This window comes from Hydra viridissima, unplaced genomic scaffold (assembly GCF_058129835.1).
Source record: "Hydra viridissima isolate aposymbiotic clone 2 unplaced genomic scaffold, HvirCarnegie_v1 scaffold_11, whole genome shotgun sequence".
NCBI lineage: Eukaryota > Metazoa > Cnidaria > Hydrozoa > Anthoathecata > Hydridae > Hydra > Hydra viridissima.
The window spans coordinates 4,219,952-4,245,467 of record NW_028324310.1 but is presented as its reverse complement, the minus strand read 5'-3'; the positions used below and the strand labels follow the sequence as shown (position 1 = coordinate 4,245,467).

Sequence of the window (25,516 nt, the reverse complement as noted above, 5' to 3'; positions counted from 1 at the left end):
ATTATTATTATTATTATTATTATTATTATTATTATTATTATTATTATTATTATTATTATTATTATTATTATTATTATTATTATTATTATTATTATTATTATTATTATTATTATTATTATTATTATTATTATCATTATTATTATTATTATTGTTACTATTATTATTATTTTTATTTTTATTTTTATTATTATTATTATTATTATTATTATTATTATTATTATTATTATTATTATTATTATTATTATTATTATTATTATTATTATTATTATTATTATTATTATTATTATTATTATTATCATTATTACTATTGTTATAGTAATAACTATTAATTTGGCGGGTAATGGTTTTTATTGGTGCAAAATGGTCTATGCACCATTTTGGGGAAAGGTGATGAGTTTGAGTCATTGCACCTTCTTGCCGAAACGTACGTCACCGAACACTTGGTCGTCATATTTTCAAGCTACTGGTAGAACATTTTCTACAAAAATTTTTGGTTAACTGTTTATTTTTCCAAGATGTCCAATGGTGTTATTCCTTTAAACAACCACAACATAACTTTTTACGAAAGTTTTTGTTTTTGCTTTACATTACCTTCTTCGGAAGTGCATGATCGACCAGGTGAGTGACATAAAAGATGGAAAATTTTTCCTTTTGATTATATTTTATCTTTGTTGGACAGTATGAAGAATTATTGAACCACTTAAATTATTGGAAATCTTCGATTGTGTCACCTTATTGGTACTTAGAAAATACTACAATTTTTCCATGCTCTACATTATCTAAAATCAAACAAAACAAATAATTTTAAAATCAAAGCTTAGCCTTTGTAGAGAAAAAATGAAGTTTCTTTTTCAAAAGAAACTTGATTGGTAGCACTAAAATTAAGTAAGGCTGATAAAAAAAAATAAAAACGCGCCATTCTTTTCTCGACACCCGTTTACTTGGTTATCCGGAAAAGAAAAAATGTAAACTAGGCTTTAAACTTACGCGAAGATAACGAAAAAAGCTCTTTGTAACATAGTAACAATGCATTTACATTCTCTGTGAATATCTCTACACGGATACTCACAACCGACTGATCCGCTGTAAACAAATACTAATTTCACTCTGATTTTTATGAATTGCATAAAATTCTAAATTCTACGATCTTCATATAACTTAATTTTTTAATAAAATTGTAGCTATGTAGGTTTTACGTGAATAAAAACAAGGTTTAATGATTTAAAATGTACAATTATTAACAAGTTAACAAAGACTTAGTTATTGAAATACATCGATAAAAAGAATATGGCCGTAATTTTTTTTTTTTTTGTTTGTATTAGAACTAAATCCTCATGAAATATGCGGTTAAAGGTTTCTCTTTTTAAAGAAATTCATATCCTTTTCTGATTTTTAGCACCAAAGATGTATGTATGTATGTATGTATGTATGTATGTATGTATGTATGTATGTATGTATGTATGTATGTATGTATGTATGTATGTATGTATGTATGTATGTATGTATGTATGTATGTATGTATGTATGTATGTATGTATGTATGCATGTATGTGTATGTATGTAATGTATGTATGTATATGTTTGTTAAAAATAAAAATGTTTATACTTATAACATGATATAACTTTATAATCTATGTTGTCTTAGTATGAAAATATAATCTTTCTTCCTTCACTTTTTTACACATACTGAAATAGTGAGTTGTTTAGGATGGCTTAATGCAGATGAACTCTTCTCTGCTGGGTGATTTTTTTTTTTAAAGATTGTATATTATTTTACTATGCATGTTGTTTAGTATTTTTTACCAGATTTTTAAAAAAAATTTTTCTTTTGGTTTTAGTGATGATCATAAAGTTGTTAAATCTCAGATAACTGGAGAGTCAAATTTGGTATGATGTTTTAAAGAATGTCAATTTTTTAAATGCTTGATTTTTTCATATCTAGTTAAACTTAACAACTTGGATTTTTTTCAAATAGCCATTCTTTGCATATGAATTCTTCTGTCTCTTTGTATTTGATAGGCTATTCAGCTAGGGCAAGAATGTTATGCCACAGATCTTCACTGGTTTCCTAAAGGCAGTAATAGCAAAAAGTCTGGATCAGAAATTTATGTTCTTGCATCAACCGAGGGTTAGTTTTTTTATAAATAGTATCTTTATGTTTTACCATTTTTGATAAAAGGAAGGAGAGTTAGCTGGGGAGCTAGAGCACTAAGGCATGGAGTACTTTACAAAAAGCAAATACTGGAGCTGAATTTGGCATTTTCAGTAGAGTTGTTGCTAGAGTTGAAAATAAATAAGTTTTTCTGTGAAGTTGGAACTGGAGCTAGTAAATTTTATAATGGTTTTGGCTCAGCATATATTAGAATTTTTTATGTATGCATGTATGCATGCATGCATTAGGGTGGTCCTTATTTATTATAAAAAAAATTTTCTTCAGTTTTCTGACGGGGCACCCCTTTCAATGGTTGACGTTTATGAAAAAATAATTGTACTGAAAATTTTATTTGAAAAAAATACATTTTAGGGGTCTCTACCGCAGAGTTTATATCTATAAAAGTGCCCACAGAAGGCTCATATGCTCAGTATTCTACAATATGAATGATTAGGACAAATATGATCACAGAGCACAACATTGCTTTATTGAAGCACATTTAAACAACTGTTACAGTGTTAAATATTGTAATTATTATTGTCCTTCTGTGTTGAGACTGTCAAAGTGACAAAAACCGTCTAGTTAGTCCATTGCCAGGGTATTCTTCGCTCGATCAGGAAATCGCTGGCGGTACTTCTTTACAATTAAGAGAAGGCACTGTTTCTGCTCCTCATCGTTTGTGTGCAGCTTGTTGTATTCGTCCATTAAGGCAACTCAACATTCTGCTATGTCATTCACAACTCTCATACTACTGACAGTGTTCTTCGCCAACTGATAGTCAGCATCTGCAGACCAGAGCTTCACATCTTTGTTGAGGAAAGTTGACGGTAGACCAGTGATGGTGAAGAATCTACGACTGCTCTCGGTGACAAAGTCTTCCAAGTTCTTGGAGCTCACCAGCGTAGGATCAACAGTTATCCTCTTCAAAGGATATTCTGCACCCGGTGCTTGCAGGGCACTGACCATCAGACATTTAGTGTCAACGGAGACTTCGTCATCAAAGAAAGCCAATGCAATCAGTTCTTCTGACAAGTACCACAAATGTCCTAAACTTTTCTTCATTGCGATCTGAGAGACTGCTTGATTCTGTGCCTAGTATTTGTCGATCTCCTTGATAAGCTCGAGATCAACACGAGGCGAAGATGGCGCTGACGGCGCTCTAAACCAGGCCTTGACATACAGAGTCACTGTGAAAAGACACACGTCTGCTATTCCCTTCTCTTCTTTCTTTGTCATCTTGAACTGGCTTCTCAGCATCCATATTTTCAATGAATAAATAGCCTTGGCCATCCATCTGGCTCGATGCAGTCCTGCCGGAGCTTTGAATGAGCATCCTTGAGATGGAACGCCTCCCAGAAACATTATTGTCAGCTCTAGCAGTTCGCAATAATCATCACGAGGCTGAAACTGTTGCAGTTGGTTTTCAGCAAATGCAATAATTTCATTTGCAACACTGGAAACGGCACTGTGCACGATGTCATTGGAACTAGATGCCTGAAAGTTTGACCGGTCAATGATTTCCCAACTGCTTTGAAACCTTTTAAAAATCATAATGTCTGGACCCTTTGAAGGGCCAAGAGAAAGAGTAACCGTTGCCTCTAAGACTATTTCTAAAATGTGATGACGGCAAGCAAACCAGAGCAAATCTTTGTCAAACTTCTGCTCCAGTAGGATGCAAGCACCATTTCTTGGACCACTATTGACGGAAGTAGTGTCGAAGCACACGCACTTGACTTTATCAGCTATGCCCCACACTACAGTTACATCATAAACAGCTGTTGCTGCAGCTTCTCCAGTTCCAGATGGCAGCTTCGGTACACAAAGAAGTTGGTCAACTCCTAGTCCAGACACGAGGATTGGGAGCCGGTCCACAATTTTTTTGCTACTGATATCTTCCAGCAATTTCCCATCCCAGTGTATTGTTAGTGGAACTGTTGGCTTGAATTCTGCTTTCAAGTTCTCTGCCATTCTCTGCCTACATTTCATCCTTTCTCTTTGAATGGACGATCGATTGATATTAAACTCTGCTGGGTCATGACCGAGGTGCTGCAGTGCTGGAGTCAGGACTAGTGCAGCATTTCTATCACTGACCTTTGCCATATCCAGACATACTGCTAACTTGTCATTCAGTATTTTGTGTGTGCCACGTTTACGTTTAGTTCTCTTTGAAGTTGTGGTTGATGATGGCTCACCAAATGCTTCATTATCATTACCAGACTCCTGTTCGCTTTCGGAATTCTGAAGAATAGCTTTCTCCTCTCTGGCCACTCTGTCCTGTTCTTCTCTCTCTTTTCTTCTCTTGAAATTTTCTTCTCTACTGTGAACATCTCTTTCTCTTTTGGCCATGGCTTTGTCAACACTTCCCATCTTACCACGTCGTCCCGCCTCATGCTGAGCTAACAGGAACTCCCTGTCCTCCTGCATGCTAATCATCTTCATGGCATCCGCATGAGCAATGTCAAAAAGACTCTCTAAGCCATCCTTCCATTCTTCTTCCTTCTTCAGTAGACTTTCAGAGCGCTTTGCTTTATTTTCCTTATTTTTCTTCAGTTTGTCATATTCATGGAACAGACATTCAACTTTTTCAACAACGTGTTTCTTCAACCGTGTCGGGATGCGGGCTTTAGCCCACACTTCAAGAACATCATTAGTTGTTGAATGTGATGCTTCACGAACGGTCTGTTTGGTGGCCTCTTTGTAATAGAAGTGCCATGACTTCCTTCTTTGACGGTAACTTTGTAGAGCTGAGAATTTCAGACATTTGGCCTATCAGCCACAACTCAGTTTCTCGTCTTGTAGTTGGTTTCGAAGTCCTACAGCAAGCATTGGCTATCTCCCTTAAAATAATAAATTTTATTTGTTACCATCCAATTTAATTATTCAAATTATATGTAATTTCTAACAAAAATTTATAGAGCTCAGAAAACTAACTGACAAAATTTATGTTATGCAATATAAATAAACAACAATGACATATGAAAACTCTGACAAGGTCTAAAACCAATAAATAAAATACACAATTATGTGCATAAATGAAAAGTCAAGTTCGATACTATGGCACTCAGGCAATTGATATTAATTAACAATTTAAAATGGATTTAGCACCGCGGATCGGTCATTCTGTCTGTTTTATAATAATTCATTGTTAAATCAATATAATTTGGCAAATTAATATTTAAGCAAAAATAAACAAAGAAAACACTCACTTTTGATCCAGTATCCACTAGGTCAGTTGTTACGGAAGTTTCCCTGAGAGAGTCAGTAGTCACTAATTCAGATTCATCAAATATTATTGTTATATTGAGTGTCTGTCAGTGTCTGATTACAAATGGCTGACAGCTGGTAAAATGAATTCTGGATAATTTAACAATAAATAAGTAACATCATATTGATAAATTATGCAGGCGGTATAGTGTGCAGTGAAAGAGTTCACCAGCATAACAACTAGTGACATGCAGCCACGGAACCCCACATGATACTTAACTATTATATATGTGGTAGGGACCTCTAAATGTTTTCAGATTTAGCTGATTTTTTTTGTGAATTTTTTATGCATGCATATAAACAAAATTCAAGGGTGCCCTGTACAAAAATCAAACTTTGAAAATTAAGGACCACCCTAGCATGCATGTATATATGTTTATATCTATGTATGTTTTTAATTGATAAATTATTAAAAAAAAATGTTTAAATCTAATAATTTACAGTAGCACCAAAAAATATATTTAAGTTGTTATAGGTTTGTATTTTGTTGATAATAATATTTATCAAAAAATTACAAAATGTTGTTACTAAACTATTTCCTGCTGGCAAACCAAGCATTTTAGAAGAATATGAAAAAATGTTAAGTCATATTTATGCACAAATCACATTTTTCAGGAAAAGTTTACTTTATATCCAAGAGTGGTCGAATTGAAAAAACTGTAGATGCCCATCGTGGTGCTCTCTTATCTTGTAGATGGAATTATGATGGAAATGCTTTAGCTACAGGTAAAGCATTTTTTATTATAAATGGCCAAAAAGTAATGATTCATGTTGTTATTGTTATTGTCATCATCATCTTTTTATTTTCATCATCATCATCATCATCATCATCATCATCATCATCATCATCATCATCATCATCATCATCATCATCATCATCATCATCATCATCATCATCAACATCCCCCCTATCCTTATTGCTATTGCTCTTATTATTATTCAAATTACTATTATTGTTGTTAATATTGTTATTGATTTTACATTTATTTATGTAATATTACTGTTATTATTATAATTGTGATTTATGTATAAGAATCACGAAAATTTTTAATCTTAAGGTGGTGAAGATGGCCAGGTTAAAGTGTGGTCAAGCAGTGGAATGTTGCGTTCAACTCTTGTAACATTATGTAGGAAATAGTTTGATAAGATTTTACTTGACTTTGTTAGGTTGCGCTGTTTTGATTTTTAAGGCAAATAGTTTGGTTAATGTTTGGGGCTGATGATGTAAGAATTTTTGTTTGTCTTTCACTATATAGCTGTGCCAGTTTACTCAATTATGTGGAGTCCTAACTCTGATGCAATACTTTGTACAAATGGTAAACAATTGATGATTAAACCATTGCAACCTTCTGGGAAAGTTCAGCAGGTAATTTTAGATTTTTAATTTCATTATAATTTAAAAATTAGCTGAAATGAAAATATACCATTTTATTACCAGACTGTTTGTAGCATTAAAAATTTATAAACAAGTTACATCAAAATCTGTTGTTGTTATTACTAGCATTTTTCAATTTTTTTTTTCTTGCTTTTAAGTGGAAAGCACATGAGGCTATTGTTTTGAAGGTTGATTGGAATGCTGCCAACAATACTATTATATCTGGTGCTGAAGATTGCAAATACAAAGTAAGTTTCAAATACAATTTCCTATCACACTGGAATTGTTTATAAGAGGTGCTAGTTCATAATTGGTAAGATTAGTATAACCAGTTAGATAAGTATGACTGGTACGATTTCTGTTTTAGTTTAGAATATTAGTTTCTTTTTTCCCTATAAATGATTTCTTCTTTTACTTCCGATAATCAATCAAGTTTAGTATCCACACTAAGTCAGCTGCAATTGCATTTATTTACTTAAAAAGTGTTGTGTACAATCTAATATGAACTCTGTCGATATTACATCTTATAGGGGATGTCCATGTTAAGTTTAAATGCCATAATATATTCTGCAGGTCTCTGTTTAAAAACAAATATGGCATCTTAACTTATTGTTACTAAACCATAGATATAACCATAGATATAACCATAGATATAACCATAGATATAACCATAGATATAACCATAGATATAACCATAGATATAACCATAATTATCATAGAGAATATGACATAATCACAAATATGTAAAGCACTTGATACTTTTTATTTTGAAGGGATGTCCATTTTATATGCAGCATTCATATCAGGCACCTTTACCTTACAATAAACTCAGGCAAAACAATTTTCTGAATTGGTACATTTGGTTAAAAGTATAAAATTTTGTTAGGTATGGGATGTATTTGGTCGCAATTTGTTTACTAGTATTGTTCATGATTATCCAATTACATCAGTTTCCTGGGCACCTGATGGTATGCATATTTTTTTAATGTTCAGTGTTAATCAGATCTTTTTTTGTATTTTTTTAATGTTCAGTGTTAATCAGATCTATTTTTTTATTTTTCTTATCACAACTGTTTTTTAGAGATTTTCAGTTAAAGTTTTTTTTGCATCAAATTTTTTAAACCACTCTTTCAGTTGAAAGCAAATTAAAAACTGCATCTTTTTTTTATTTATTGACGCTTTTTCTAAAACTGTGAAAAGTTATAAAAGTGATGAATTTCTAAATTTTAAATGGTTATACATTTTGAGCATGAAAATAGATTTGATGAAATTTGAAATCTCCTTATGAATTTTGATCCAAATTAAAATAACACATTTTCTTTTCAAAAATTAATTTCCCTATACAGTAAGTAACTGTGGGATTTTTTAAAGGTATTTTTGTTCTAGTCTCAAATCACCTAGCATGTACCTATTACAATAGATTAACATAAATATGTCAAATTCAGACTAATTTGTTTCAATAAATTATGTCAATCGCCTGATAATTAATTTAAATGAAGACAATTTTTCTGAATATTGATTTGCACACTGAAATTAGTAGAGTATATAAAAATTTGTTTTGTTTTTTTAAAAAAATTTTTAAATGAACCTGCAAAGAGTAAGTCTTTATTCAGAAAATAGGAGATGTATCTGTTTCTATTGTATCGGTTGACACAAAAATGTCTATCTTTAGAGAAGAACTGTCTATTTTTGGGTACAAACAATATTCTTTGGAGAAGAACATTGATTCAACTAGTAGAAAAATTTTTGGACTCTGGATTCAGTTTGGACATAAATATTCTTCAGCTGAAATTCAGTAAAGCAGTAGAGACTTCCTGGTTGAATGTTTGTCAGCAAGTTATAGAGTTGGGATGAATGAACCAAGAAAATGACAGCTGTTCCTGTTATATTTTTTGCCTAGGCAGGATACTAGAAATAGCTAAATCTAAGTCTTTTAAAATTCATTTATAAAACTGAAAAGAGATTATTTTGGTCAGAATGCTGTCAAATAGTTGGTCCTGGTATTCATCACCCTTGCAATAAGAAAGCAACCTTTCAAAAGGCCTTAATTCTAAGAATGCCAAGGTTACATACAAAGTTATTTTTCAAATGCTAAAAGAAATATCTGTTGTTGGTGAACATAAAACTTTTAACAGGAGGAAAGGCTCTTCCTGTCAAAATATACAGACAGACCACCTTTATTGTAGATAAGGTCCACTACTTGGCTAGCTTTTATGGTGTTAAAAAATGTACACTCATAGTCATAAAAATTTTTCTACTAATAAATGAATTGTGTTCTTTCAGAAAGTTGGTTTTTTTGTTTCTTTTGCTTTGGTATTGATGGAGGACAGGGATCTTTAAAGAACATCATGACCTAACAGTTTAGATTTTCAACCAAAGAGCCAGAAGTATGCTGGGGACAACAAGGTGATCATACAAGGATAGTTCAAAATATTGAGGAAACCATCACAGTTTGAATCCTTTACTTGAATCACTTGAAGTTTAATTTAGCTTTTGACCTCAAACTAGCATCATGTTTGGATTATATCTAAGTACCTTATGTCCATACCAAAACTTTAGATCCAACATAAATATTTATTGAGCAATACCTGTAAAAAGTAAAAAATACTTATGTTGCTACTGTGATTGGCCAATTGATAAGAAAGGAGCTTCAAGGACTTTTAAATTACTAGCTGATGACTTTGAAAGGTATAAATTTGGTGTCAAGCCTCATGTGGATGCAAAATTACAAAAATTTCAATAATCCATACCTGTGCCAAAGTTTTAAGATCTTTGGATGAAATTACACTTCATTCTCGAATTGAATATCTGGAATGCATTGAAAACTAGGGAGGTTTAAAGAAGGTATTTCATTTTACTTTTTATTGTTCCTAACACTTTTTAGAACAGAATTTTTTGATTCAATCTGTACAGCTAAGGGTAAATTTACCTGATCCTTGGCTAAATAATTTTAAGAGACATGAATATGGCAAATCTATTATTTTCAGCAAGTTAATGTTTGTTACCTTTTGTTTGATTTAGTTGGTGAATGCGATTTTGGGATGAAATTTGATACCTTCTACAACAAGAAAATAGATAGGATTATGGAGTCCATACTTCACTTGAAATCATATGTCAATAATGCATTTGCTTGGATGGAAATTTTACATAATAAAATTCCATCCAATTCATTTTAAAAGAGCATCTCGACACCCAGAAGATTCCACTAGATGTTATATTGGAACAAACCTTCTAGAGTAGTACACAAAAATCTAAACAAGACAGTGAAAAGGATTGCTGTTTCTAAGAAGAATGTTAAAAAAGAATGTCCATCATAATGAGAAATTAACAGTTATGGTTGTTGAATAAAGTTTAATGAGATTGTCAAGGATATACTTATATTGCATGAATGCATACTTTTTCTTATGACATATTGTTATATTTAAATACACGTTGTGTTGTTACTGTTGATTGAATTTTTATTTTGAGATTTATGTCTGTTTTGTGTGTTTCAGTGAGAGCAAATTTTTTTTTGCATCTCAATTAGGTATCAATCAAGTAAAAGAGAAATTTTAACTTGTTTTATTGATGCAAAATGACAATATTTTGCAAAAAATTCACAGTAATTTGATCACAGGAACAAAAAATCCCCTCAAAAAATCCCCCTAGCAACCTACTGTTTTTTGGGGAAAGTTAATTTAAGAAAAAAAAGTGGTATTTTAATTTGTATTAAAATTCATAAATAAAAAAGTGCAAAAAAATAAAATAAGATGTAGTTTTTAATTTTTTTTGAATAGTTCCTATCTAGTGTTATCCTACTGGTTAAAAAAAGTTTGAAGTAAAAATAACTTGAACTGAAAATCTCTAAAAAAAGAAAAGAAGTTAAAGATTATATTAAAAATGGTTGACTTTTTCTGATGACTTAAAAATAATATTAATTTAGGTGATTTTTTTGCTGTGGGTTCATACAATACCTTAAGATTATGTGATAAAGCTGGCGTAAGTATAATTTTTTAATAGATAAAATTTATAGCCATCGTAAATTTATATTTATCATAACTTATATTTTTTATACTAAAAGTAACTAAGCTAGTTCACGACTTTACATCAAGTATGAAAAGATATGAAAACTAAGTTTCACTTAGAAAAGGTATTTAGATTTTATATATATATATATATATATATATATATATATATATATATATATATATATATATATATATATATATATATATATATATATATATATTTACATAAAGATAAAATTTCCTTTATGTATATATATATATAAAGGAAATCACTTCAGGGTTCCTTTTAATTCAATTTAAAAAGTTATCTTTTCTTTTTACAATAACAGCAAAATGTTAACACATCAGAATGATATTTTTCCTATAATAAAATATAATAGAAAAAAAAGCTTGACAATCTATCGTAAAGTGAAGCGCAACACAGTGAGGAGCTTATTCTTTGTTAATGTATTAAAGTCTCATTAAAGCAGCTCCATAAATGTATCATGTAACTAAATTATCATAGGGAATGCTTTCTTGAATGTTTTTTTGAATGCATCAATTTCATTGAAATGATTCTTTTATTGTGTGGTTGTTGACAAAATATGAAACAAAATGTCCTGCTTTATTTGGGCATCATTAACATACTGTGTTTAATTGAGTTGGGTGAAAAATTGAAAATCTTTACATTTTCATCATCATCTCAACATTTTCTGCCATTCTGTTGATACTGTCTTTTACTGTATTATTGGATAAGAGTAAATTTTAATTTTGAAAGTCACCTGGTTCCTGCATTATTTCTGATAACTTTATACAAGTGGGTTTAATTAGAATTTTTTCAATCTCAAAAAAGCATCTCTTATTTTTTGTTTCTAAAAAAAAAGTTTAAATAATCAATTTTTTGGGGTTTTTAGTAATCTGATGTCTTCAAATTTCAGGACTTCATGCTTAAATTTACTAGTTTCTCACCACATAAATCTTTATTTATTTTTATATTATATTTATTAGACTAGTAACTAAAATGTCTTGAAATTTGGAACAAAACTCTGTTCTTGATGAAATGGTTTACAAAATTAATTTAAAAAATCATGATGCTAATAACAATGTCTAGTTATATAATCGAATTGTGTTTTCATTTCTTAAACCAAGAGCTATACAGTTTAATTGTTCAAAAATTAGTTTTTATTTAGTAACTGAAATAAGTCTAATCTAAAATCTTGAATTAATATTCTTTACATTAAATAAAAAATCACTAATCTGCTAAGAATGGGTATTAAGCAATAAACTGCTAAAAGTCAAAATTAATTTAAGTTTATTTGATTTTGAATTTTTAATACAGTACCTAAAAGAAATTAATATTATTTGTTTAATCAAAAGATTTTATATACATTTTTTATTGATTGTTATAATTGGCATACTTTTTATTTGTCTGTGAACTCAGTAACCTCTCAAAAATATTCAGCAAACTCTCATGTGGGTTGCAACCATTGTTTAAGAATCTACTCTGCTGTTTGTAACACATATTTTAAATTTTTGTGTGTTTGGAATTAGTCTTGAAATAATAAATTATTTTAGCTATGTTGAGGTAAAAATTTTTATTTCACTGAACATTTTTTTAAGTGGTCACATGCTCTAGAAAAACCAGTTAGTGGATCTCTTTTTAATATTGCATGGTCAAGTGATGGAACTCAACTTGCTGCAGCTTGTGGAAATAGTCAGTTATTGATTGCTCAGGTTGTAGAAAGGTAAAGTAATAAAAGAGTTAAAATTTCTGTGAACTTCAAGAAGAATGTTTTTTCTTACTTTTTCTTACTACTTCAAGAGCTGTTTTTATCATACAAATATTTCTCTTATCAGATCTGTTGAGTGGAAGAATCTAGAGGTTGTTGTCAATGATCAAAAACATGTTAAAGTTCGTGATGTTCTCACTGATGCAAGAGAAAATTTAGGTTAGAGAAGTAAATAAAATGTGTTTTGTTTATTAATATTCTTAACTCCATGCAAACCATGCTTCACAAGTGTAATTATCTAACTTAGCATCAGTTTCACCATTAAGTCATCTTGATAGTGACTTTAAAATTATTACTGCTATTTGAATATTAAATATGTTTTTATTATAGCTCACTGTTATTTTTGTAACTAACCAATCAATTAAACTAGTTATCAGCTATTTAGGCTTGTTAAAAACTTTATCTATTTGCTAGATTTCAGAGATCGTGTTGTGAAGTTGGCATTATCTTATGATCATCTGGTAGTAACAACTCCGTCACAATGTTACATCTTTAGGTTTTGAATTGATGTTATGCATACACATTTTTTTATTTCTATTTCTAAATTTTTCTTAATATAAAATGATTGCAGCATTTTTGTCAATTTTGTTCAGCACAAAAAACTGGAATACACCAATGATTTTTGACTTTAAAGGAGCCTCTGTTTCTCTGGTAATGTTAGCAGAAAAGTAAGTTCACCTTCTCCTATTTTAATTGAGTTAAAAAGTGTGCGATATTTTTTTTCTACTGCAATATTTTTCTTTCAGACATTTCTTGGTTTCTGATGAAACTGGAATTCAGATTTATTCTTATGAGGTGTTTATAAAAACTAATTTTAAAATAAACCAATTTGTTTTTGCTTTACTTATGCTCTCTTTTTTTTTAATGTAAATATGTTTTAAAAAAAGGATTCCTTTAACCAAAGGATCTTATTTAACCAAAAGTTTCATTTAAGCTTGTTATTTGCTTTTGCTTTACTATCTGTTCACTTGTTTTACTGTCAGCTTTGTTTTACTATCAGTTACTATCATTACAAGGCATGGTTTTTTTAGGGTCGTTTAATAAGCACACCACGGTACAACAATTTGCGTGGAGATCTTTTGAATAAAAATATTGTTTCACTTAGCAATGATACTTTAGCTGTTCGTGACAGAGTTGATGAGTGCGGTATAATTATTTGTATATCTGTTTATCATTAAGGGTTATTTTATTTCGGCTAATCTTTAATTCAGTTGTCAGGTTTAATGTGTGTTTAAATATTTTAAGCAATTTTAAAATTCTGTTATTATTAAAATTCTTTTTTGTTGTAGCATTGTATTTGTTTGAAGCATTGACAGGAAAGCCGCTGGGTGATGGAAAACCCATTAGACACAGTGTATGCATTTTTTATAATCATTGTCTTTGATCTATTTATTTCTAATATTGTTTTAACATTCTTTCTAATTTATGAAAATATCTTGAAATTAGGTTGAAATCCTACAGATATGTTTAAATCAAGATGCTGCATCATCAGAGCGCCAACTTGCTTTCATTGATAAAAATAGAGACCTTTTTTTAAGGCCAGTAAGACAGTTTGGCTCTGAAAAAGTTTTTAAAATTGGTAAGTGTTTTTTTTTAAGTGTAGACTAGAGTGATACAATGTAAGGTAAAAAATCAAAAATTTTAATAAATCAAAAACCTCAGTTGCTTGTCCTTTAACTAAGCAAAATACAAAGTTTCAGCTGTTTTGGTCCATTGGAAGCGTTGCATATAATTTTTCAAATATTTAATTTTGGTTAGATTTTATGGTACTTTGATAGATTGATAACATTTAAAAGTAAACTATTGTTTTATCTAAGAAAAAACAAATAGAGTAACAGTTTTCAGTAAACCATAACTTTACATGTATTTTATCTTCCTTGGCTTCAGGTTTACCAGTTCAGATAGCGACCTATTGTTTGTAATCATCTATTCCCTGAATGCCAAAAGAGTGTTCTATTTTTGATCTTGATTGAAGTGTTAACAAAGTTTTCAATTAAACTGTTTCTTTTTGCACCATCAGTGGTTTGCAACCTCAGTAAGCTGAGGTTGCAAACCAGCTGAATCAAATGCTTGTATGAATCTAGAACTAAGAATTCTTTTGCCTGATACCATTCTTGAACAGATTCAGTGTGTTAATTATAAAGAATAGCCAACTTTCCTTTGTGATTAAGTCCTCTATCTACAATGCCTGGAGATAATAAAATCAAGAGGAGCTACTATAGAAATCTGTGATGACTCAGGAATTGGAAATGTTTATAGATTATCAGTAATTATAAACTCAATATCTGCTTTCAGATGAGCATTCTGTTTTAATAAACTCAATATCTGCTTTCTGATGAGCATTCTGTTTTAATAAACTCAATATCTGCTTTCTGATGAGCATTCTGTTTTAATTAACTCAATATCTGCTTTCTGATGAGCATTCTGTTTTAATACAACATTACTTACTGTTGTATTAGAACAGAATCCTAGAATATACTCAGCAATTTCAAAATTTCTTAGAAAATGCATAATAAATATATATAACTATATATACACCAAAAAGATCATCTCTTGTTTCAATCTCTGGGCTAGTTGGAGATGCAGATAATCACTCCACAGTAGATATCTGTCATATTCATTCATTCCATAGTAGATATCTGTCAGTGTACATAATTTTAGATATATAATCATTCCACAGTAGATATCTGTCAGTGTACATAATTTTATCAGTGTTTTTATATGTAACGTAATTGGAATTCAGCTCTTATTTTAATAGATGCAATAGGTTCCTCATCAGAGAAATAGATATTTTTTTTCCTATTCACAAAATCAAAATTCCCAAATATTGACAGTTTGTTGAAGTAAACAGCACTTTTCTGTACTTGAATCATAAAGCTCTTTTTTTTCTTTACTGAAAAGATTCTCTTGTGCCTGAGAACATCAAAAGGTTTGATTTGATAGGCTTTAAACTTTTATCTCTAGCTGAATTTAAGACAGGTCATTTTGAAGAATACTATATTTTGATGTTAGTTGGTTGATAGTTAGATTAAAGATTAATTAAATAGGTTTTAGACCTACAAGTGTTATAGCTAACTTCTTATAAATAAATTTTTCCTCTCCTTTTTAACTTTTTGTGCAGAAATGTAATTAATATAAATTGTTTGCTAATATAAACAAACACAATAAGAAAAAAAAAGATTTTAATGAAAAACCAAACAACAAGACATACTGTAATTAAATTGTTTAAAAATTGATTGGGAATGACCAAAAATATTTTAGAAATATCTTCAGTTTTTGAGAGTTAATTTACATTGAAGAAATAAAAAATGCTTGAGAAGTAAAGTCCTTAAAGTTTACATGTAGCACTTCCTATGCATTCAGGCATCTGAAATTTTTTTTTATAGACTTATGTTTGGTAGAACCAAAAAATGTACCTCAGTTTGTTTTTGTTTTTTTTTGCTATCGTTGTATTTAGACTCCTGAAAAACTCTAATATTTTTCAATTTTTTTGTTTATACTTTAGCTAACAATGTGAGTAGTTTGTGTTGGAATCATTCATGCAACATTCTAGCCACAGTTTCTGATCACAAGTTATGTGTGTGGTATAATCCTGCTATTGTATATGTAGACCAAGATCTTGTCAAAATTACTACTGTGGAGAATGAGCAAGGGTGAGTCATTATAAAATGTTTTCAAAAGGTTTTCAAGTTTTGAAAGAAAATGCTCTTTCAATAATTCTTATTTTTTTCAGAGAGTTTGGACGTGATATCCAGCTTCTAAATTTTGTTGGTACCTACTGTACAATGAGAAGGGGGGATGGTGCATTGTGTAGCACTAGGTACAATTTTTGGAAAGTATCTTGTGGAAAATTTTTTAAGTTTAAAAAAATATTTCTCAATTGTTTAAAAATATGTGACATTAAGTCAATAATTTTTTTTTTTTCCCTACTTTTTTTCTTTAATTTTTACTTTTATGTAAACTTAAAAATAGAACCATATGTTGTTTTTTTTTTACAGTATATCACCATATCCTGCATTTCTGCACAAATTTGTTAATAAAAGCAGTTGGAATGAAGCCGTTCGATTATGTAGATTTGTAAAAGTATGTAGCTAGTAAAGAGTTTTGTCTTTATATTTCAGTGAAATTAAATAAAATTATTTTTGTATGTATCATTGGTGTATGTTGTTGATAAGTATTTGAATTTTATTTTGATAATCTTTTGTTATTTACATTAATTTTGCTGGCTTTCATCTTTATTTTTTTATCTTTAAGCATTAAAAAGAAATTTTATATTGCTTTGCTTGAAATTCAGTGGCTCTTTTTTTTTTTTTTTATTTTTTCTTCAGGATAAAGCATTATGGGCTTGTTTAGCAGGATTTGCAGCCTCCTGTAAAGAGTTGAGCACCGCGGAAATCGCTTATGCAGCAATTGATGAGGTATACTGTCATATACAGTGTAAAAAAATTTGTGCTTTTGGTTTTTTTCTTTTTATAGCTATATTTTTATAAATACGAAAACATATCTAACATTTTACTGCAAGTTTTTATGGTTAATAGTTTTTTGATGCTGATTTGTTTTGAAAATTTTTTGTTGAAATATAGTCAATAGTATTTATGGATATTTACGTTGCAACATAAATCGATCTTGAATGTATAATTTATTTGCTAACGATATTCTGTCCAATTTGACATTAAACATGTTGCACTATACTTTGTATTTTAGATTGAAAAGGTGCGCTTTATACAAGCCATAAAAGAGATTCCATCTGCTGAAGGTCGCAATGCCACCATGGCTCTTTTCTGCGGACAAATAAAAGACGCTGAATCGATTTTGCTTCAAAGTGGACTTATATATCGAGCTATACAAATGCATATTGATCAGTTTAATTGGGACAGGTCAGTTTTTGAAGTAAAAAAGATTAGCGTTTATTTTGTTTGCAGATTTACAAAAAAAGCAACATTCTGTTGATTGAAAGAAGATTTTTTTTTTTTTACTAAAAACTTTATTCGTTGTCTTGTTAAATTCTTGTTTTGATTTGTTTTACATTTTCTTAAAGTGCTCCGTTTTATTTCAGAGCTCTCGAATTAGCCGTTAAGTATAAGACTCATGTGGATACGGTTTTAGCGTACCGAAAAAAATATTTGCAACGGTGTAACAAAAAAGAGACCAACAAAAAATTTATACAGTTTGCTGAAGGGGTAAATTTTTTTTTCATCTATAATTTTCATGTAAAAAGTCCGTGTATAGTTTTGCATTAAAGTTAAAAACTTTGATGATTTTAAAATCTTGTTTTGTTTTTCTCAGGTGACAGTCGACTGGGAAAAAATAAAGCTTAAAATTGAAATGGAAATTGAAAAGGAAGCTGAAAGACCTGGCACAAAGTTTAGTGGACAGTAATATATGTTAAAGAGCCTTGTGCGATATTCTTCCGAAACTAATCTTGAAAAAAAAGGTTTACAAGATGTTTAAAATTCTCCACTTTTTTTTTAAAATACACAAGTGTTTTACATTTATCGATAAATTTAAAAACAGAAAAACGCCAAAGCAACAACCAAACTAATTTATATTTCATTTTTGTACATTTTTTTTGTAAATGTAATGTTTCATGTTAATTTATCAACTGTTGTTCATTTTTAAAATGCTCGGAGTTTTCATTTTAAACTATCGATGTGAATTTTTGCGCGGTTTTGTTTGAAGCTAATTCGATAATCATGCTTCACCGACTTTCACAAATGATCACTTTAATTTTTCACGTTTCCTTGAAGTTATGATAGGTCATCAATCAAAGGTTCATCGTTCCTTGCAGTAAGTCAGCTTTCATAAGCTTACCTAACAACTTCTGGATTCGAAGTCTGTATAGATACGAAGTTTCCATAATAATTAAGTACTATGTGTACCAGTCGACAAATTGCTTTTTTTCTTTTTCGCTTGAGTTTGAGACTTTATCGAGGTTCCATTCTTCGTCAAATTCATCGAAGTTGCTGGTATCACGCTCATGTAACAACACTGGTTGAAAAGGAGGCTGAAAGTATAAGTAATAAATAATATTTTAAAAACAAAAATGAGGAATGCGTTTAAAAATTGATCTTAATCTACTTTAATTGGTACATACTCGATACTTTTGGTGTAACACGTGATTCCAATTGACTTTATTAAACCAGCAATGTCCTTTCACTGCCTCGGAACCATTCTAAATTATTTTAGTAATAGTTAAAAATGTTGCTTCTAAAAAGTATGCAAAAATAAGATGTCTTTTCAAGACATTTTATTGTTCAAAATGTTGGTTATGTGTTTTTATTGATTAGTTACATTTTGATATATTAGTTATATTAATATATTTTTTATTTTTAATTTTTTTTTTGTTCGCTTAAAAAAATGAGTAATTGAAGTTTCATACATTATGCAAAAATATTTTACCTTTCCTTTACCGAGTCTTATTGATCGGTCGACAACAACCAGCTTACTGATAAAGTCCCTAAGGAATAAAATACAAGTAATAAAAAGTTTCCAACAATTGAAAGCTTGACATTCAAAATGTTTACGTCATAGAAAAGATAAAAGGATTTTAATACTTAACTATTAAAGAAAATCGGACTTATCAGTAGAAAGTCAGTATATTTGTATAAAGTGTAAAAAACTATTTTACCAAACTTATAACACAAAAATAGTTTTCACTCCTTTTAATTTGTTGCCGATTACGTGAAGTAAATATTTACAAATAAATATGGTAAATTCCCCAAAATGCCTCCCTAAGCCAAATTTATAACTGAGAAAGTTGCATTTTTTTTTATTAATTTTTTTTATAAATATGATTAAACAGCAAGTTAACTACATAGCAACAGACATGATATTGTAATTACATAGCAACAAATTCTGATATTGTAATTGCACAAAATAACGAAACTTAGTGCCGAATGATTTAATGATTTATTCAGCGAATTTTAAACAAAAATTTATAATATTAACTTTGAAAAAGGTGTCCTGTTGTCACTCCATTTCTGTTATCTACTTTTTTTTATTGAAGTTTCGAAATCTTAAAAAGAAAAACATCCAAAAGTTTTCTCCATCAAAACAGAAATCAATTCTTGATTGTCGGCAAAAACGTAAGTAGATTTCGTTTTAGCAAACAAAAAATCAAATTCCAAAAATAGAATTATCAAAAAATCAAGAATAGTTACTTAAATAATTAGAATATTTTATATAACTCACCAAAAGAGTTTGTTATTGAAAACGCTACGTCTCAGTGTTGTACCTTAAGGTTCTCAGTTTTCGTTTATCAGTAGTTACAAAATGAAAATTTTGGGGGCATTTGAGCTATGAGATTTGTGTTTCTAATGAAGTGAATCGGCTCAGCAGAAGTTATATGAACTATCTGAAAGAGTTAGAGGGGGAGGGGGCGGATGAATAATGATGACTTAAGCCTAATTGAAAAAATATTTTTACTGTTAGAAAACGTTTTAAAGATGATATTTCAAAAGATTTTCTAAGCATTCTTGTTTCGAACCTTTTGTAAACATATGTTTTTTAATCATTTCGTGATCTTCCACTGACTGATATGAGATAATGTTCTCAATTTATACTACTGCATACCATTAGTATGCCACCTGCAACAACTGTATTATAAATAGTAATATGGTACAAGATTTTTTAATTTTTAAGTAAAAAATGGTAATTTTCCATTCATATCTACAATGACTTACTTTGAAACAGTGTTGTTCAAATCATCTGGCCATGTTATGTTACAATCTAAAATCTTTTCGTATAAACCGAACGGATGATCGTCAACGAATGGCGCTTCTCTAAATATTTTAAAAATAACTTTTTTGTACTTTTTGTAATATGGATATAAAACGATGTTTAATATTTTTAAAAAACAAAATTATGTTAAGTTTAGTAAATTACCCGACAAGCATTTCATAACAAAGGATACCCAGTGCCCACCAGTCACAAGCGAAATCATGGCCTTTACCCTGGATTACTTCAGGAGACAAGTATTCAGGAGTTCCACAAAGTGTCCACGTTCTGAAAAATATAACACTTTGATTTAAGGTCATTCAGTCAAGTTCACCAACATTTATTTAAAGTTCATTTATATTCATATTTATATTCATATTTATGTAACGGTCAATTTAATGTTTAAAATGTTTTTTTGATTAACATGTTTGTTCTAATTTATTTTTACTTAAACTACTCAAGCTTAGTTTTTGCTAAATTTTATATTTAATTAATTTTATTTTTAACTTTTGTTTCCTTAAATTTGTTAAAGAAACTTACTAATTAAATTCGCCACTAAAATTGAATTCGTTATAATTTAATGCGATTAATATGTACCGATGGCATTATGGAAAATAAGCTTTTATTTAATTCCAAACCGAGACGGAAAACTTAAGTTAAAAAGTTTTCTTTCTCAAGTTAAGCAGCAATGCTACTAATATGCGATTTTTGCATCACATTTCAGTTGCAAGCGCTTTGTCTGTACTTCAGTGGAAAGTACAGACTTTTACAAGGGTAAAAACAAGTTTTACAAGGGTAAAAACACGTTTCTTGCATAATGCCATCAGTATCTAGTTTACTTTATGATTAGTAAAAATTGTGCTTACGTGTCGTTTAGATATTTAGCAAATCCAAAGTCTGTAAGTTTTATATGTCCCTTTGCATCTAACAACAGATTCTCTGGTTTTAAATCCCTATAAACGATGTTTTGCAAATGCAAGTATTCTAATACACATATAATCTCTGTAATGTAAAATAATGCTGCTTTTTCTGAAAACCGTTCCATCTTTTGCAAATAAGAAAAAAGCTCGCCCCCTGGTACATACTCCATCATTAAATAAAGACATTTTCCGTCAGCAAATGTATCGTAGCTAAAAGAAAAACGTAACAATCAGTATTATTCAAATGAGTGAAGAGCACATGCATCTAATTAATTTTTTGATAAGCATTCATGCTGACAAAGTTTCTGTTTTAGACTTAGATGCCGCTGAGTTTTTTAATCCATGTTCTGGGTTTTTTTTGTTGTTGTTGTTAACTTTCAAGAAAATGTTTAAAAATGCTTCAAAATTTTGTCTCACTCAAAAATTTTATGTTCCAATATAAGATCATCATATTTAAAAGCTTTGCTTAATCTGAGACGCTGATTGCAAATTAGTTTAAATAATTACTCAATCAGAAAGTATGTAAATTCTGAAATTATCTCAGTGAAGATACAAAGAAAGAATTAACGCCTTCTAATATTATCGTAATTAAAACAAATTAATTAAACTTGATCATTAAAATGAATAAATTGTATTTGTTGCATGAATATCTAAATAAATTCGGGAAAATCTAGACAAATAAACTGAATTATATTTTACCAAATTTTATTCGAAGCCCCTTTTTTTTCTCAGAAAAAAATAAGAAATTTATTAAAAAATTACAACTTAAAAATATTTCCATAAATTTTAAAAAAAACCCTCTTACCGACTAGTTATCTAATAAAACTATCTACCAAATATTAGTTTTTTTTAATATGTTTTTTTTTCCCAAGTTTATTTTTATTGGAACGTCTGAAGCAAATAAAGTTAAATTTAAATAGCCACTGCTTTCAGTTTGAATATATTCTTATAGTTTAAATGTTTCACAATAGCTTTGGTAGCTTTGGCCAGCTTGGTAGATATCTAAAATAGCGGGGAAAAAAACTGCTCGGAACTTTTTTAAGTTTTCTCAGCTTCATAGCTAAAGGACCTAGCTTTATGAATGCCTGATATTTTTACGAAAAAAAGACTTAAGAGTATATTGTTTGAAAAAATTAATCACCCAATAAAAATTTACCACTTCACAATAAACGGATGCTTAATACTCAAGAGGATTTTTCTTTCATTGTTGCTATGTTCAACTTGGTTTTGACGAATGATATCACGAATAAGGAGGACTTTGATAGCATACAACGAATGTGGAGACTCTTTTGATTCAGCTAGAAGAACTCTCCCGAAGGTACCTGTTCCTGTAATGGAAATGTCGGTGGTTAGCATGCATTTCAATAAAAAAAGCAGCAGAAAGGAATGATTAAAAAAAAAAAAAAAAAAAAAAAACAGCTTAACGTTTGTTTTAAAAATTAAAAATATTGTTAATTAATATCAACATTATTATCAACGGATATTGTTAAGGTAATTTTAATTAAACCGCTTATTTAGTGAAATCTTTAATAAACAAAAATTTGTTTCGTTCTTGTTTGTGATAATTATCGGACAAATATTTTTTTTGATCGGCAAACAAAAAGAATCTTTTTGAATCTCATAAGCCTGCAACCCCCCCCCCCCTCACCCGGTTTGGAGTTTTATTTTAAAATATATTGTGAACTATATATTTTAAAATGAATAAATATGATTGTGCAAAAACTAGTTTTAATTTTATTTGACAAAAAATCGTTTTCTCTCTTAAATCAATCAAATTAAAAACTAAATACAACTTGATTCATGCAACTTGTAATATTGGAGAATGAATATTGTATAGCATAGCATTCACAAAACTTACAACACTATAGCTAACACCATTACTAAAATCCCACTCGAATCATACAGATAAAAGGCGGTTCATATTGATTCATTAGTAATTATTGAATTCTAGTGATCACCAGGGGTGAATTAAAAGGGAGGTGCGTAGTCCACGTACCCTTCCTAATACTTTTTGCTTACACTTTTTTTAAATAACCCTAAGAATCACAAACCTTTCCGTTTGTAAAAAAAAAAAAATTGTGTTTAATTATTTCGTTTTTTATCAGCAGAAACTTTCTGTGGCGAATTTGAATTCGAAAAGATTCATATTCGACAACCTCTTTCAATCTAAACTACTGGATCAAGAAAGAAACTGTTTTACTAAACGAAACATCTTTCACGCGTATTTATGACTCATTAACTACAATACTTAATTTATCGGCCATAAAACATAACTGATGCAAACCTCGAGTTACTAACTATATAGTTAGCTAAAAGACGTAAAAATTTTATATATAGTAACTTTACTCATTACAAGAAACAAGATTTTCAATCACGCTTAAAAGTGATTTCTTTTCCAACGTTGAAAGCTTATAACAGAACATATGATTCACGAGAATGTAAGGAAGTCTTTTTCGGTATGTTTTAGGAATGTAATTTAAGGATGAATTATATTCAAATATACTCGGGCATAAGTATCGGCTTATACTATTGCGATGAATTTTCCTATTGTAAAAAAAAAACTTTTTTAAGAGCTTGTATTTTAGTTATGATTATGAAAACATTGGACAATTAATGACATTTTGGTTAATATCTTTGAACCTTGAACGAATCACTTACCTAGCGTTTTGAAGAGACGTAAATCCTTCAAGCAAATCTTGTTCCCCAATTTACTTTGCTCCTCTCTGATCTCAGGCAATATGCCATTTAGTTTATGGCAGGATTGGTCGATATTTTCCTTTTCCGTTACAATGCTCTTCGCTGTGTGACTTCCGTCATTCTTTGATGTGTTTGATTTAATCGACAAATCACTACTATTTTCTGAATTTTTGGGCTTAGATTCAGAGCTTTCGGATATAAGCGCGCGTTTCAAGCTTCCTAGGTCACCTAAATTGTAAGCACTTTGATCGGTATTCGAATGTTCTACAGCGTTTTTTTGAATATTTTTTGTTGGCGGAGCGTTGTCTGGTGAAATACGACCACTTTGAGAATTCTGTTTTAAATTCGTAATTGGAAAAGGTAACAAGGTTTTTGATAATGTCTTTTCCACACTAAATCCTCCATTCTTTGGACTGCTGGTTTTATCTTCGCTGAAACTTTTATTATCGTTTTTGATTGACAAAACTTTTATTTTTTTGTTGACAACTTGGTTGGGTAATACAAACAGCGGACTTTCAACACCGTTGTTTTTTCTAACGTTTATTTCATCTGCGTCAACCTTGAATCTGTTTAACATCAAGTTGTTTGAAAAAAGGTTCGAGCGACAAGTGCTCGCATAGCCGTTGGCGGATATTTCATCCATATAAGCTTCTTTTTGTAAACAAAAATACCTCAAAATTCAAAACCAAACTTTACAACAAGAAAATTATTAAACACAGTTAAATGCATGCCTTCATCCTAAAGAATTCATATAGCGATCTAAATGTCTGTTAAAGCCTCTTTATTTTTGACTAATTAAAGCTTAATACGAAGCTTTGTGGGAAATAGAAAGATAACATCAACCTAAACAAAACAAAAAGTTTTTAAGGGCTCAATAATACGCTCAGCTTATCCAATTAAGTAATAGTTATCAAATATTCAAAATCTATTCGCAGTGATTGAACTATGGAAATTGCTAGCATATGCTAAGAATAAAGTCAAACTGCGATTTTACGACGTGTTTTTTTTTAAAGTTTTAAAGGTTATCTAGCAAGAGGTACGAAGTTTTTACAGCGTAAAAAATTTAATCTTAAATTAAATATTTAAACAGATAAGTAAAAAAAACAACAGGTTTACTAACAAAGAGCAGGTTAACAAAATATTAATCCAAGTTTTTTGTTTTACTTTGGAAATATTCCAATTTTGAAAATCTTTTAAATAAGTAAAGAAATAAACCAAATTATTCATCAAAATTATCCCTCGGCAAATTCCAAAATTCCACCGCATCATTGATCCATTCATTTCAAAGTTTTACTTATAAAAGAATTTTAATTGGTACACCGAATGAAATCTACGCAATTCATGCTGAGAAGAAAAATACATTTTATTTTCCCTTATTTGGGTGTTTAGATGCTGACCAACAAATATTCATGAATTGTGAGATATAACAGGGCGAATCCTTCTTAATACAACTTGTAAATTATATGTTCTAGATAAGTTATTCATAATTAGACATTGTATTCAGAAAGTGTCTAAAAACGAAGAACAACGAAAAACTTGACAATACTTGAGATTGCATTAGAGTTTGATGAAAACGATCATTTACTGTCTTCATCGCATCCGCTTTTAAAAGACAT

At 29.7% G+C, this 25,516-nt stretch overlaps 2 protein-coding genes across 6 annotated transcripts; one reads left to right on the top strand and one right to left on the bottom strand.

Moving 5' to 3' along the window:
• The first annotated feature begins 965 nt into the window (after positions 1-965).
• Positions 966-18,188, top strand: LOC145190983 (intraflagellar transport protein 80 homolog). 5 transcript variants are annotated; one of them, XM_090066009.1, is made up of 26 exons: positions 966-1,085; positions 1,323-1,375; positions 1,684-1,741; positions 1,839-1,887; positions 2,020-2,128; positions 6,032-6,142; positions 6,475-6,543; positions 6,673-6,782; positions 6,950-7,039; positions 7,678-7,759; positions 10,714-10,769; positions 12,398-12,522; positions 12,635-12,726; positions 12,982-13,063; positions 13,161-13,235; positions 13,314-13,362; positions 13,599-13,713; positions 13,857-13,921; positions 14,014-14,146; positions 16,073-16,220; positions 16,301-16,387; positions 16,566-16,650; positions 16,896-16,985; positions 17,272-17,444; positions 17,624-17,747; positions 17,854-18,188. In XM_090066009.1, exons 2-26 carry the CDS (start codon positions 1,342-1,344, stop codon positions 17,944-17,946), a joined length of 2,304 nt encoding a protein of 767 aa, XP_089922135.1. In that variant the 5' UTR covers positions 966-1,085; positions 1,323-1,341; the 3' UTR covers positions 17,947-18,188. The 5 variants fall into 5 exon arrangements, with proteins under 5 accessions (XP_089922135.1, XP_089922131.1, XP_089922136.1 ...); XM_090066005.1 differs by having other exon boundaries at positions 996-1,085; positions 1,323-1,378; positions 1,687-1,741; XM_090066010.1 differs by having other exon boundaries at positions 1,060-1,228.
• LOC145190987 (cAMP-dependent protein kinase catalytic subunit PRKX-like) lies at positions 18,014-25,516 on the bottom strand. Its single transcript, XM_090066011.1, has 8 exons — positions 23,862-25,516; positions 22,360-22,531; positions 21,150-21,413; positions 20,452-20,571; positions 20,250-20,348; positions 18,967-19,024; positions 18,662-18,739; positions 18,014-18,571 (listed from the first exon to the last, which is right to left on the bottom strand). Exons 1-8 carry the CDS (start codon positions 24,541-24,543, stop codon positions 18,437-18,439), a joined length of 1,608 nt encoding a protein of 535 aa, XP_089922137.1. The 5' UTR covers positions 24,544-25,516; the 3' UTR covers positions 18,014-18,436.